The sequence below is a fragment of the Hemiscyllium ocellatum genome, chromosome 48 (assembly GCF_020745735.1).
Source record: "Hemiscyllium ocellatum isolate sHemOce1 chromosome 48, sHemOce1.pat.X.cur, whole genome shotgun sequence".
NCBI classification, from domain to species: Eukaryota; Metazoa; Chordata; class Chondrichthyes; order Orectolobiformes; family Hemiscylliidae; genus Hemiscyllium; species Hemiscyllium ocellatum.
Genome location: NC_083448.1, coordinates 6,419,307 through 6,434,425, shown reverse-complemented (window position 1 = coordinate 6,434,425; position 15,119 = coordinate 6,419,307). Strand labels below are relative to the sequence as shown.

At 46.2% G+C, this 15,119-nt stretch overlaps 1 protein-coding gene across 1 annotated transcript in view; it reads right to left on the bottom strand.

The window, feature by feature from the left end:
- The window catches only part of LOC132837064 (cGMP-dependent protein kinase 1-like), an 89,775-nt gene that overhangs the window by 4,565 nt on the left and 70,091 nt on the right, over positions 1 to 15,119 (bottom strand). The window contains exons 14-16 of the mRNA XM_060856747.1: positions 8,131 to 8,294; positions 5,032 to 5,154; positions 2,193 to 2,255 (exon numbers count right to left, since the gene is read on the bottom strand). Of these exons, the coding sequence (XP_060712730.1) occupies positions 2,193 to 2,255; positions 5,032 to 5,154; positions 8,131 to 8,294 (350 nt within the window). The remainder of the gene's footprint in view (positions 1 to 2,192; positions 2,256 to 5,031; positions 5,155 to 8,130; positions 8,295 to 15,119) is intronic.

The following is a 15,119-nucleotide window of genomic DNA, read 5'->3' as shown; positions in this document are numbered from 1 at the left end:
CAAAGTAGCTATGCAAGTGACCCCCATGGTTGACTCTCTCAGACACCTCCCCACAGAGCCTTGACTCCCTAAGTGTGGCCCATCTGCCCCACTTGCTGGATCCAATTCAACCCAGCCCAATATTCACTCTCACTGCCCTCACAGGACATGAAGGATCGTAAAGACTGACCTGGTCCCTTCACTGCCCAGTACCCTGCCCACTTTACACCCGAACAGCACACTTGACTTACTCATCACTTGACACCAACTGTTAAAGTCTCTGTTCACGGCCTTTCAATATCAGAACCAGCAGCTAACTGGTGTGAAGACAGAACATGGTCTGCCTTCTCCTGACAAATCTGCATGGCCAGAGAACTGTCAAAAGTTTAGTCCAGCTCCACATTTCTCATGAACCCTTGATATGAATCTATTGCAAATATGGAGCACAGTTCCTTTGTGAAAAACAGGCACAGAAGCAAATTCTATGTGACTTGGCTAATGGTTGAAGACAGATTCAGAACACTCTGACAGTACCCCCTACCTTGTCCTCTGTTGCCACAAATGGATCCTTGGTTCTAATCAGCACCATCTTGGTTTTTGTTTATGTGAAAGATCTTTCAGTTTGCATTCACATTCACTAATTTATTCTCAAACTGTTTACTTGAACAATGTAAATGAGAGGTAATTGTTTCTATACTTACTTTCATTGTCTGCTGTATTTTGAAGTGTGCAAATGCATTAAGCTTCTGTATCCTGGACAGTCCAGGGGGTCGAGAGTTAGGATCTTTTTTCATGCTCAAGAAGACAAGTGTTTACCTGTTTGAAGTCTTCCTGTTGTTTAATTACTGACGTAAGAGACATTTCCAAATTCCAGGTAAAAACAATGACTGCAGATGCTGGAAACCAGATTCTGGATCAGTGGTGCTGGAAGAGCACAGCAGTTCAGGCAGCATCCAAGGAGCAGCGAAATCAACGTTTCGGGCAAAGCCCTTCATCAGGAATAAAGGCAGTGAGCCTGAAGCGTGGAGAGATAAGCGAGAGGAGGGTGGGGGTGGGGAGAGAGTAGCATGGAGTACAATGGGTGAGTGGGGGAGGGGATGAAGGTGATAGGTCAGGGAGGAGTGGGTGGAGTGGATAGGTGGAAAAGGAGATAGCCAGGTAGGACAAGTCATGGGGACAGTGCTGAGCTGGAAGTTTGGAACTAGGGTGAGGTGGGGGAAGGGGAAATGAGGAAACTGTTGAAGACCACATTGATGCCCTGGGGTTGAAGTGTTCCGAGGCGGAATATGAGGCGTTCTTCCTCCAGGCGTCTGGTGGTGGGGGAGCAGCTGTGAAGGAGGGCCAGAACCTCCATGTCCTTCCACATCCATCAATGTTTTACCTGCTCATCCACTAATATCATTTATTGTATCTATTGCTCCCGATTCGGTCTCCTATACATCGGGGAGACTGGTGCATCCTAGCAGAGTGCTTCAGGGAACATCTCCGGGATACCCGCACCAATCAACCACACCGCCCTGTGGCCCAACATTTCAACTCCCCCTCCCACTCTGCCGAGGACATGGAGGTCCTTATCTCTCCATGCTTCAGGCTCACTGCCTTTATTCCTGATGAAGGGCTTTTGCCCGTAACGTCGATTTCGCTGCATTTTGGATGCTGCCTGAACTGCTGTGCTCTGCCAGCACCACTGATCTGGAATTTCCAAATTCCAGTCAACCCTCTCTGATGCTGGTGTAGTTTACAATACGACCGATGCCATCACTTTTTCCTGCCCTCCCATTTCCTGGATAACATGACGCGAAGAATGTTAAATTCCGAATAATTTATCTTCTTTGAGCAATGTCTTTGTTAATACCGACTATATTGTGCTCTGCAGTGCCAGTGTGTGCCTGCAACTCAGCAACATTATTTGTGGACTTTCCTCTGCACTTGATTTTTCCTGTTCCTGAAATATTCTTTGCAGACTGCTATCTGCCCGTTCCAGCCTCAGCTCTGTTGATGTACAGACTCACCTCCTTTAACACATCTCTCGATTTCTCCCAAAGCCCTGGGGGTTTGAAGGTCTCATTGCTGTACCAGTTCTCCAGTGAGGCACTGGGAAGACTCGAGTGATTACTACCATAGACATTATGCATATTAATCTTTGCCCAACTTCTTCCTGCTCCGCACCACTCTGTAGTTCCGATTAGGAAGCACTGACACATGCCACTTACTTGTGCTTCTGTATGTCTTTTACTCCATTTTTTTGGTTGCCTAGTCTCTCAGCAGGGTTGTCCCTGTCAAGAAAAAATGCAGAAAGGGTTAGCTGAATGACCGCACAGGGTGGAAGGGCAGGGCAATTGGTTTTACCGTCAACGATCAGAAACACACTGGACTTTCCAGCTCATTGAGCTGCAAATTGCGACTGCACTCTTTTGAACCCATCCTCACTTCAGCGACTTCACAAATTGCTCCATTTTTACTCGTCAGGGTTAATTGTGTGAGGCGTTGTTGACCACTGCACTGCATCAGGCATTAGTTCATGGAATGCCCTGCCAGTAGCAGTGGTGGACTCTCCCTCTTTATGGGCATTTAAACGGGCAGTGGATAGACATATGGAGGATAGTGGGCTAGTGTAGGTTCGGTGGGCTTGGATCGGCGCAACATCGAGGGCTACTGCGCTGTAGTTTGCTTTGTTCTATGTTCTATGTACTGAACACTGATTCCTCAATCTGCTTGCAGGGCACAGAATTACTCTGTTCACCACACAAAATAAATCAAATCACTCTTTAATCACCATAAGACATAGGAGTGGAAGTAAGGCCATTCGGCCCATCGAGTCCACTCCGCCATTCAATCATGGCTGATGGGCATTTCAACTCCACTTACCAGCGTTCTCCCCGTAGCCCTTAATTCCTCGAGACAACAAGAATCTATCAATCTCTGCCTTGAATCTCTGACAATCACACAATTGTCCCGCTGAAGTTGGACAGTCAGCAAAGAATGAACTTGTTTGCTTAAAATGCTTCTCCTCCTCAGGAACGATTATTTGCTGTCTCACGTGTAGAAAATGTTGCAGTACAATACAAACTGTCACATCAATGAAGATTTTAACTTGTTCCCAATGTCTCACATCTGGTTCGAACAGTGAGGGAGACGTGTGCTTTGGTCTCACTTTGAACTGAAACTGGAAGCTAAAAACATGAGCTTCCCCTCCCCAGTTGCATCCCCTGCTTTCTACCTGAGAATGTAGAAGATTGCTCGTGTATGTCCTGTACATGAAGACAGGACAAATCCAGCCTGGCCAGTTAACGCCCAGCTCAGTCTATTCTTAATAAGGTGATGGAAGGTGTCATCAGCAGTGCTTTCAAGTAGCACCGACTCAGTGACACACAATTTGGCTTCTGCCAGAGCCACTCAGCTCCTGTCATCAGTGTAGCCTCGGTTCAAGCGTGGACAAAAGTGCTCAATACCTGGGTTGTCAGTGACCTGAAGGCCACATCTGAACAATGTTGTGCACAATGTTGAGCACCATTCATGACTCCTCAGATACTGCACCTGTCCATGTTCAATACAGCAAAGTCTGAACAATATCCTGGCTCGGGCTGACAAGTAACACTCACAACACACAAATGCCAGACAATGACCATCTCTAATAAGAGACAGTCTTACCACTCCCCTTGATATTTAATAGTGAATCCCCCACTATTAACATTCTTGGGGTTAGCGGTGACCAGAAATTTAACTGGACTTAACACAAACACAGTGGCAACAAAAGCAGGTCAGAGGTTAGGAATACTGCAGTGCCTTTCCACCATCCACAAGGCACAAGTCAGGAGAGTGATATCATAGTCTCTACTTATGGATGTAAGTTTGTTCGTTGAGCTGGCAAGTTCGTTTTCAGATGTTTCCTCACCATTCTAAGTAACATCATCAGTGAGCCTCTGGTGAAGCAGTAGTGTTAGTGACCCACCTTCTATTGATGTGTTTTGGTTTCCTTGGGTTGATGACATCACTTCCTGTGGTGATGTCTCTGAGAAAAAGAACAGGAAATGACATCACCCACCCAGGGAAACCTAAACACATATATGGAAAGTGGGTCATTAGCACCAGCACTTCACCAGAGGCTTATTGATGATGTTACCGAGAGTGGTGACAAAATGTCTGAATATGAACCTTACAGTTCAGCGAGCAAACTTACATCCAGAACATCAACCTGAGCTACAGATCTTCTCAAAACTCGCTAATACCCTCTACTTGCCTGATGGGCATAGCTCTAACAACTCTGAAACCTTGACGCCATCCAGGACAAAGCATACACTCCCTCCACCCCCGATGCTCAGTCACAGCAGTGTGTATCATCCTCAAGGTATAATCCAGAAATTCAACAAATATCCCAAGGCAAATTTCTGAATCCATGACCAATTCCATCCATTAGAACTAGGTAGCAGTAACATGGGAACACCACCCCCTGCAAGTTCCCCTCCAAGCCATGTACCATCCAGACTTGGAAACATATCGGCCGTTCCTTCACGGTCACTGGGTCAGGATTTTGGAATTCCCTTCCTGATGGCATTATGGGTCAACCCACAGTCTGTGGACTGCAGCAGTTCATGAACACAGCTCACCACCACCTTCCCAAGGGCAATTAGGAATGAGCCAATAAACGCTGGCAAGCCTGCGACGTCCACATCCCATTAATGAACAAAAAGAAATAACCCCGACCCCAAACAAATACATCTAAACACAACGGGGAGTGAAATGTGAAGGCTTCAGGCAGCATGAAAGAACTTGGTGAATTCTAACCAACGTGAGGTTCAGACTGCAACAGGAGTGAAAAAGCGTACGTTATCAGTGATCCCGCCTGGCTTTGCGATCAATAACTTTGGCTCGGTTGGAGTGAGAGGTCTCTTTCTGTAGACACGGATTGAACTTGTGGGATTTTACATCGATGCCCGTCTTTGGGACACAGCCGCACATTGGCCCAATCAGGGTTTGAACTTTCTGAAAGCATGCCTTTCCCACTTGGCCTTTCCTCCCCGCACCACTCGACAGGGTAATCCCGGCACTCACCTGCACAGCTTCTTGATGAGGTTGCCTGCATTTTTGGTGATTTTCTTGGGGAACTCAACCATGTCAATCCCTCTCAGGATGATGTTGTACGTTTGCATTGGGTCAGAGCCAGAAAACGGAGGGCTGTGGGAAACAATAAATGGAGAATGTGACACAGCTCCCACCATCAGCACCAGAACTGGCGGTTCCACATGTGGTGAGAGCATTAGAATCTGAGTGAAAAACGCAGGTTTCCCAGGGCTTGTGTATGATAGCCTTCACCTCTTCAGACTGATTCAGACGGGGGCAATAACTCCATTTAAAAAGGAAACGCTTGCAAGATTCTGGGGTAACAACAGGGGAGTGGGGCTAACTGGAATAGCTCCTTCACTAAGGTTCGGCACGGGCAATAATGGGCTGAATGGCTTCCTCACATCTGTGATGATGGAACTGCCAGGCACCAGAGCTAATCTGGTCCGTGTGGAAAACCACTTGCCGTGGCAGACCCAGAGTGGGTATAGTGTCAGGCAAAGGGTCCCGCTCTGCTCTGGTGGATGAATGAACTGTCCAATCTTGCTCATTGCCAACTGGGAACTCCTGTAGAAACAGAAACGGTCTCTCACAGGGTTTTTAAAATACTGCGGATCCAAATTTAAAAGCAGACAGCGCCCGGGCTTTCAAATATGGGAGACGTTGGGTTTGAAACTCTTCCCCTCTACAAGTTCTGGGAAATCCGCAAGTTTACAGTGCTTTCAGTTTTTGTGGCCCAGGATCAAACTTGCCTCCAATAATGGAAGGCGAATAATCTCCAGGATTCGTGGAGTGGTCAGTGGAATTGTCCCCATCAACACTTCCGGCCTCTACAGGAAATCCCAGGACAAGAACTGTGAGAAGGTGCCAAATCCAAATCGACAAACAATTAAATATAAAGCACACCCCAATTTTTGTCTATCAACTAACACTGTGCAGAGCTGAGTGTTTTTGTGAAACATCATGTCCTGTGGGAGACATCCAGTCATTAGCACAGCATCAGGACAAGATCAGCTAAAGGCCTCACCGTTTAGATGTGTCACTGTGCTCTGTGGTTCTGAGTCACATAGACCTGGACTAAAACAAAGTTCAATCCCCAGACTTGCTGCGCTTGCAACTCTTAGCACCCCCAGGACTAGGCAGAGGAAAACCATTTAGGCACGGATCCTACCTCTAACTCCTGACTAGTCACCTTCATTGACCTTGAATGAAGACTCAGTCAGTTCCTGGTTTAATTGCTGCCTGACTCTCTGACAAGAGTCGAGAGTGTGATGCTGGAAAGGCACAGCAGGTCAGGCAGCATCTGAGGAGCAGGAGAATCGGCGTTTTGGGGCATCAGGAATTCCTGAAGAAGGACTTATGCCCGAAACATTGAATCTCCTGCTCCTCGGATGCTGCCTGACCTGCTGTGCTTTTCCAGCACCACACTCTCGACTCTGATCTCCAGTATCTGCGGTCCCCACTTTCTCCTCCCTGACCCACTGGCATGGGCCACACAGAGACATGGGGTAAGTTCTCAGGTTGCTGCACTGGTCCACATCAGTGCATGTACAGGAGAGTTAGGTCATAAAGACATCGGAGCAGAAATTAGACCATTCTGCCCATCAGATCTGCTCTGCTGGTCCATCAAGACTGATAGGTTTCTCAACCCCATTTTCTACTTTCTCCCTGTAATCTTTGATCTTTGGCAATCATGACTTTATGTATCGCTGTTTTAAATATAGTCAAGGACCTGGCCTCCACAACCTTCTGTGGCAGTGAATTCACCACTCTCTGGCTAAAGACATTTCTCCTTATCTCTGTTCCAAAGGGTCTATGTCTGTGCCCTCGGGCTCCAATCTCTCCCACCAATGGAAACATCTTCCCAACATCTACTCTGTCCAGGCTATTCAGTATTCAATTAGATCCCCCTCAACCTTCTAAACTCCGAGTATAGACCCAGAATCCTCAAACGTTCCTCATATGCTAAGCCTTTCTTTTTTCTGATCATTCTCGGGAACCTCCTCTGGATCGGACCCACCCCAGGGTTAATAAGTCTTTCTTTCAAAGTTTGTGAGAAGATTTGTAGCTTGGGTGCTCGTTGTTGTGGTTCTGTTCACCGAGCTGGGAGTTTTTCTTGCAAACATTTCGTCCCCTTTCTAGGTGAATCTTCAGTGCTTGGGAGCCTCCTGTGAAGCGCTTCTGTGCTGATTCCTCTGGCATTTATACTGGTTTGAATCTGCTGCTTCCGGTTGTCAGTAGCTGTCCGCTGCAGTGGCCGGTATATAGGGTCGAGGTCGATGTGTCTGTTGATCGAATTCGTGGATGCGTGCCATGCTTCTAGGAATTCCCTGGCTGTTCTCTGTTTGGCCTGTCCTATAATAGTGGTGTTGTCCCAATCGAATTCATGTTGTTTGTCATCTCAGTGTATGGCTACTAGGGATAGCTGGTCGTGTCGTTTCGTGGCTAGTTGGTGTTCATGGATGCAGGTTGTTAGCTGTCTTCCTGTTTGTCCTATGTTGTGTTTTGTGCCAACGTAGTTTACAAAATCCCATGCAAGGACTGCACAAAACACGACATAGGACAAACAGGAAGACAGCTAACAACCCGCATCCATGAACACCAACTAGCCACGAAACGACACGACCAGCTATCCCTAGTAGCCATACACTCAGATGACAAACAACATGAATTCGATTGGGACAACACCATCACTATAGGACAGGCCAAACAGAGAACAGCCAGGGAATTCCTAGAAGCATGGCACTCATCCAAGAATTCGATCAACAGACACATTGACCTAGACCCTATATACCGGCCACTGCAACGGACAGCAACTGACAGCCGGAAGCAGCAGACTCAAACCAGTATAAATGCCGGAGGAATCAGCACAGAAGCGCTTCACAGGAGGCTCCCAAGCACTGAGGATGTCACCTAGACAGGGAACGAAACGTTTGCAAGAAAAACTCCCAGCTCGGCGAACAGAACCACAACAAGTCCTTCTTTGCTGAGGTGTGGGGCCCAAGAGTCACACTGCCGTCAGTTCTCAGGTCATTATCTCAGATGACACAGGGAAACGGAATTATAAAATCCTAACCCACGGTCACTCACCTGCCGGTTAGAAGTTCGTACATGAGGATACCCAAGGACCAGTAATCTGCAGAGCTGTCATGACCTTTGTTGAGGATGACCTCGGGGGCAACATACTCAGGGGTTCCACAGAAGGTCCAGGTCTTCTTCCCAAATCCGATTCTCTTAGCAAAGCCAAAATCCACCTAATTTGTGACAACACCAATTAATCATGTTTGACACACTGTCCTGCGCGCACTACTCATTTCAGAACATATTGAATGTAGCTTTACGAACAGGCCCTTATGCTATGAAGGCAAGAGTGAGGACTGCAGATGCTGGAAATTAGAGTCAAGATGAGTGCTGGAAAAGCACAGCAGGTCAGGCAGCATCCGAGGAGCAGGAAAATCTCATCATCAGGACAAGATCAAGCTCATGCTTAAAGGCTTCACATTTCAGATGTGCCGCTGTGTTCTGTGGTTCTGAGTCACATCGACCTGGACTAAAACAAAGTTCAATCCCCAGTCTTGCTGCACTTGTAACTCCTAGCACCATCAGGACTAGGCAGAGGAAAACCATTAAGGCATGGATCCTACCTCTAACCCCTGACCAGTGTCACCTCCTGCATGTTTGTTTCATTGACCTGAAATGAAGAATCAATGAGTTCCTGGTTTAATTGCTGCCTGACTCACTGACAAAAGTTGAGAGTGTGGTGCTATTATGAATCAGATTGAACCTCCCCACCCCCCAAAATATATCAAGATAGGCTCGACCCTAACTCTTGCCGATTTTACAGGTGACTCTGAGGCGTTGCGTTCCGGAAACAATTCGATTGGCCAGATTACTCGATTTCAAGCAAAACAAACTTTTATGTTTCAGAACAGTTTTAATATAGATTAAATAAGAATAAAACAATTAGCTTAATTCTACCTCTGTTGAAATGCTTAACAAAAATATGCATATATGTTCCAATACAGTCATGTCCCACCCTTGGCAAAGACAAATTCACTAAAATGGATGATCTCACGTGCAATTCTAGCAACAGGAAGAGAACTCCAGCGTTTAGCGGGAACAGAGAGAAATAAGAGTGTCCACATTAAACTTCAAGACCCGAGCAACTGCAGAAAGCTAAAACTATAAACCCTGCTTCCGTGGGAACTTGACCCCACCCATTCAGGCTGCTTCTATTGTTCAAACTTGGGGGGAAAAGAAAACATTTTATTGGCTTTGAGCAGACCACTCAGCACCTCTGTCTTATTCTTTCTTCAAAAAACAAGGACAAAATACACCTCTTAAAGCCACAGTATCGCCATACTTTAGCTCACCACATCCATGCTGACCATGATAAGACCGTAAAATATAAGAGCAGAAATTAGGCTATTCGGCCCATCGAGTCTGCTCCACCATTCCAACATGGCTGCTAAGTTTCTCAACCCCATTCTCCTGCTTTCTCCCCATAACCCTTGATCCTCAAGAATCTATCTACCTCAATCTTAAACATACTCAATGACGTGGCCTTGACAGCCTTCTGTGACAAAGAATTCCATAGATTCACCACTCTCTGGCTGAAGAAGTTTCTCCTTATCCTCATTCTGAAAGGTCTTCCCTTTACTCTAAGGCTGTGTCCTTGAGTCCCAGTCTCTCCTAGTAATGGGAACATCTTCCCAACATCTATTGTTCCCAGGCCATTCAGTACTTTGTACGTTTCAATTAGATCTCCCCTAATCCTTCTCAACTCCATCGAGTTTTAACCCGGAGGTCTTCAATGTTGCTCATATGTTAAGCTTTTCATTCCTGGGACCATTCTCATGAACTTCCTCGGAACACGCTCCAGGGCCAGGACATCCTTCCTGAGACATCGGGCCCAAAGCTGTGCACAATATTCCAAATGTGGTCTGACCAGAGCATCATACAGCTTCAGAAGTAATTCCCTGCTTTGATATTCAACTCCTCTCAAAATAAATGCCATCATTGCATTTGCCTTCCTAACTACTGACTCAACCTGCAAGTTTACCTGGAGAGAATCCTGGATTAGAACTCCTATGTCTCTTTGCACTTCAGACTTCGGAATTTTCTCCCCATTGAGAAAATAGTCCATGCCTCTGTTTTTCTTATCAAAGTGCATGACCTCACAGTTTCATACGTTGTATTCCAACTGCCACTTCTTTGCCCACTCTCCTAACCTGTCCAAATCCTTCTGCAGCCTCCTCAATGCCACCAATCCCTCTACCTATCTTTGCATCATCTGCAAGCTGAGCCAGAATGCCCCCAGTTCCTTCATCTCGATGGCTCATGTACAACGTGAAAAGTTGTGGTCCCAACACTGAGCCTGGTGGAACACCACTTGTTACCAGCTGCCATCCTGAGAAGGACTCGTTTATCCCCACTCTCTCTGCTTTCTGCCAGATAGCTAAGCTTCTATCCATGTTAGCATCTTGTCTCTGACACCATGGGGCCCATATCTTAGTCAGTCGCCTCCTGTGCGGCACCTTGTCAAAGGCCTTCATGAAGTCCAGAGAGATAACATCCATTGGTTCTCCTTGATCTAACCTGCACGTTATATCCTCAAAAGAATTCTAACAGATTTGTCAGGCATGATGCCAAACTAAACTAATCCCATCTGTCTACACATGGTGTGTAATCCTCTAATCTGATGGTATGTCTGTTTAAATGCCTCTTAAACCTTGCTATCATATATGCTTCCGCCACTTCCCCTGGCAGCGCATTCCAGAAAATTACCACCCTCTTTGTAAAAACACTTGCCTCACAAATCTCTAACCTTAAACCTATGCCCCCTAATATTTGACATTTATAGCCTGGGAAAGACACACTGACTATCCTCCCTATCCATGCTTTCCATCTCATAGACTTCTATCAGGTTGACCATCAGTCTCCGATTCTCTGTTGAGAACAATTCACGTTTGCCCGGTCAACATGCTGTGAAAACCTCTCCAAAGCCTCCACGTCCTTCCTAGAATGTGGTGAACAGTACTGCATGCTCCTCCCACTGTAGTTTTATACAGCTGCAACATGAATTCCCAACTTTTATCCTCAATGACCCAACTTTACCATCTGTGTTGATCCATGTGTGTTCCCACACACAGGGAGCTATGGACTTGCACTCCAAGATTTCTCTGTACCTCGATGCTCCTAAGGGTCCTGCCGTTTACTGTCCTCTTGCATTTGACCTCCCAGAATGCATCACCTCTCACTTGTCCAGATTAAACTCCATCTGCCATTTCTACACCCAACTTTCCAACTGATTAGATTCCCCACAGTGTGGAAACAGGCCCTTCGGCCCAACAAGTTCACACCGACCCTCAGAAGAGCAACCCACCCAGACCCGTTCCCCTACATTTATCCCTTCACCTAACACTACGGGCAATTTAGCATGGCCAATTCACCTAACCTGCACATTTTTGGACTGTGGGAGGAAACCGGAGCACCTAGAGGAAACCCACGCAGACACGGGGAGAATGTTACACAGACAGTTACCCGAGGTGGGAATTGAAGCCGGGTCTCTGGCGCTGTGAGACAGCAGTGCTAATCACTGTGCCACCGTGCCACCCCAATCTGTATCCTGCTGTAGCCTTCATTAATCTTTCTCACTCTCCACAACTCCAGCAGTTCTCCTGTTCACCAGGGTCCAGTGTTTCTGGTCAAAAAGAAGGTTGAACTGCTCTGTTTGTAAGCAGCTGAAAGCTTAATAGGAAAAGTCATTCCAACAAACCCAGTCAGAAATCTTTCCCGATGTGGTTCCAGTTTTCATGTGACCTGTCAGGGCACAGCCTCTCTGTCAATACTGATCTTACCATTGACCTAGTTGAACATCTGTTATGTTTAAATAGCTATACAATTACTTTTCAGAAATCTATCAGAAGTGATCAAAAAATAAAAAAGTTAGATTCTGCAATTTTGTCTTCAGGGGAAATTCCTACAGTGTGTTCGTTTTCATATTCTCAACTGCCAGATCCAAGCTCTGTACCTAAAGTCGTAAACGTTCGACTGAATTATCTCATTTTAGATTCCAGCACACTCTGTTTTAACTTTTCAAGGGTTAAGACTTCTATCGGGAATTACCTCACCATCCGACCATTTCTATCTGAGATTGGATGAGGATTTGAGAACTAAACGCCAGGAATTTAAGTTGAGTGACAAAAGAAGCAGAGTGAGAGTAAGAAAAATAACGCTAATGTAATAAGCAATTCAGATCAATATTGCAATATCTGAGAGTGACGGAGGCAGATTCAATGATAGTCTCCTAACTTTGTATGTAACTAAGCAGAGCAACAAATGCAGGGGAATGGGATTAATGTTGTTCTTCTCTAAGCAGGACCTACTTCTGCTATATTTATTGTACTGAGACCACAAGCAATAGGGCCAAGAGTAGACCCTTCAGCTCTTTGAGCCTGCACCACCATTCAGTCGGACCATTGCTGATCCAATATTCCCCAATCCACTGTCCTACCTTTCCCCCATAATCCCCGATTCCCTATTCATCAAGAATCTTACAGGAGCCTTAAATATACAAAAGGACTCTGCCCCCACACCCTCTGTGGCAAGGAGTTCCAAAGGCTCTCAACTCGCTGAAAGAAGAAATTCCTCCTTACCTTGGTCTTAAATTGGCACCTCTTTATTCTGATGCGGTGCCTTCTGGTACCAGACTCTCTCATGAGGAGGAACATCCTCTCAAGCCCCTTCAGAACCTGATACATGCCCAGGAGGTCACTTGTTATTGGTCAAGATTCCAACGAGTCAAGTCTGAACCTGTTCAGCTTTTGCTCATAAGACAATCGCTCCATACCAGGAATCATCCGAGTGAACCCTCTCCAATGAAATAATATCGTTCCTTAAATAACAGAGCCTTAACAGCTCACAATTTTGCAGTTGCAGTAAGACTTCCCTACTCTTACACTCCAACGTCCTTGGATTAAGGACTAAAATTCCATGAACCCTCCTGATTAGCTTCTCCCAGCTATTTCTCGACACTTGTTCTCAGAGATAGAAGACAATGTTCTCTTCTCCATCCATGTCTATATATGTGTGCTCAGGGGGTGTACACACTCAAAATGTATCTTGCTGTGTGGGAATCTCGAGTGCAAATAAAACTGAATCAGGCTGCCACAAAGTAAGTTCCCTGAACTGACTGTCTTCTCTCTGAAGTCAGGCAATGCTGAAAAGCTCAATGGATCAGGCAGCATCTGTGCATAGAGAAACAGGTTCAGGTCGATGACCTGTGTTCTGAGGAAAATAGGGGCAGGAATGGGCCATACAGCCCTTCGAGTCCACACCGCCATTTAATATGATCATGCAATCTGAGTATCCCATCCTGCTTTCTCTCCACCGCGCCCCCCACTTCAATCCCTTTAGCCACCAGGGCCACATTCATCTCCCTTTTGAATGTATCTAATGACCTGGTCCCAACAGCTTCCTACAGCAGAGAATTCCACAGGTTCACAACTATGAGTGAAGGAATTCTTCCTCATCTCAGCTTACCTGTTGTTCTTCGACTGTGACCCCTAATTCTGGACTTCCCCAACATCAAAGAACTTTCTTCCTGCATCTCGTCTGTCCAGTTCCGTCAGGATTTCATAGGTTTCTGTGTGATTCCCCTTCTCGTTCTAAACTCCAGTGAGTACAAGCCCGGTTGATCCAATTTTTCTTCACATGTCAGTCCTGCCATCCCAGAACCTTCACTGAATTCCCTCAGCAGCAACAATGTCTCCTCCACCCCCACCCCCTCAGACCTGAAGACCAAACTTGCTCACAATACTCAAGGTACGGCCTCACCAAGACCCTGGATAACTGCAGCAAAAACAAGCTTTGACAGATGAAGGGGAAAAAAACAACAAAGGGAGGGGGTGGAACGCATAAGAGATTATGTGAGAAAAATATGTCAATAGTGGGAGGCAAAAGGAGAGGAGCAAAAAGTGCACATAAATAAACAAAACACGAGTCTTCAAAATATCCCAACAGGAAAACTGAAATGGACAAAGTGGTTGTGACCTGGAATAGTTGGAACTCATTGTTTATTTCCAAAGATGAAGTGCTGGAGAGCAAAGGCAGAGAGGTTAGATTGGGACGAGAGTCCAGGACAAACACGATAAAATGCCCAGAATCTCAGTGCCAGGCTTGCGGCCTGAAAAAGCGTTCTGCAAAGCAGTCATCCCACCCGCGCTGGGTGGCCCTCCTGTTCTCACCCTGAGTCTTTGTTTGGACGTTGATCGATGACTAATACTTCCCCGTCCCTGTGAAACATCGACCTGAGGCTCTAACTCTGTTTCTTTATCTCAGATACTCCTGACCTGACCAATATTTTCACCATTCGCACTGCTCAGTTCCCACCCGTCCTCCGCCCAGCAGATTGTGGAGTAGCTGAAGCAAACAGCTGAACAGAAAGTCCAACCAGACTTGCCGAGTTTTAACTCCACAGTGAAGAGGAGTTCGGTTCAAATGCGAAAGGACTTGGCCCTGCAAATAATAAATGAAACGAAAGATCTAAATATTGGGATGTCATTTAATATTCACATTACTGACGGTAGATATTTTCTAATCAACCTGTTGAGGGATGATATTCCACAGCTCTGGAGTAGTGGGGCTTGAATGTGGGAGTCCTGACTCAGAGATAGGGACGCTGCCTCTGCACCACAACAACCCCATACATATATATTGCATTTTAGTTTATGCTGATGTTACACTCACTGTGGAACTCTTTACAGCTGTCGAGCTGCTGAGATTGTGATAATGATGCATATTCAAGGCTGAGGCTGATCGCTGTGTAATCAGTCAGGGAACGTAGGGCTCCAAGATGAAGACAGGCAAGTGAAATGGAGGACAGCTCTGGTCTCTTTGAATGGGAGAGAAGACGAGACAGGCTGAACGACCTCCTTCAGCATCCTATGTCTTATTTTCTGCTCCCCGACAAATAGCCTCAAGACTACGTTATTGTTCATGGTGTCCTCCTCCATCACCTTACTAAGGTGGTGGCAGTTGGGAAAAGCACCCTCTGAATTATCATGGCTAACCAGATA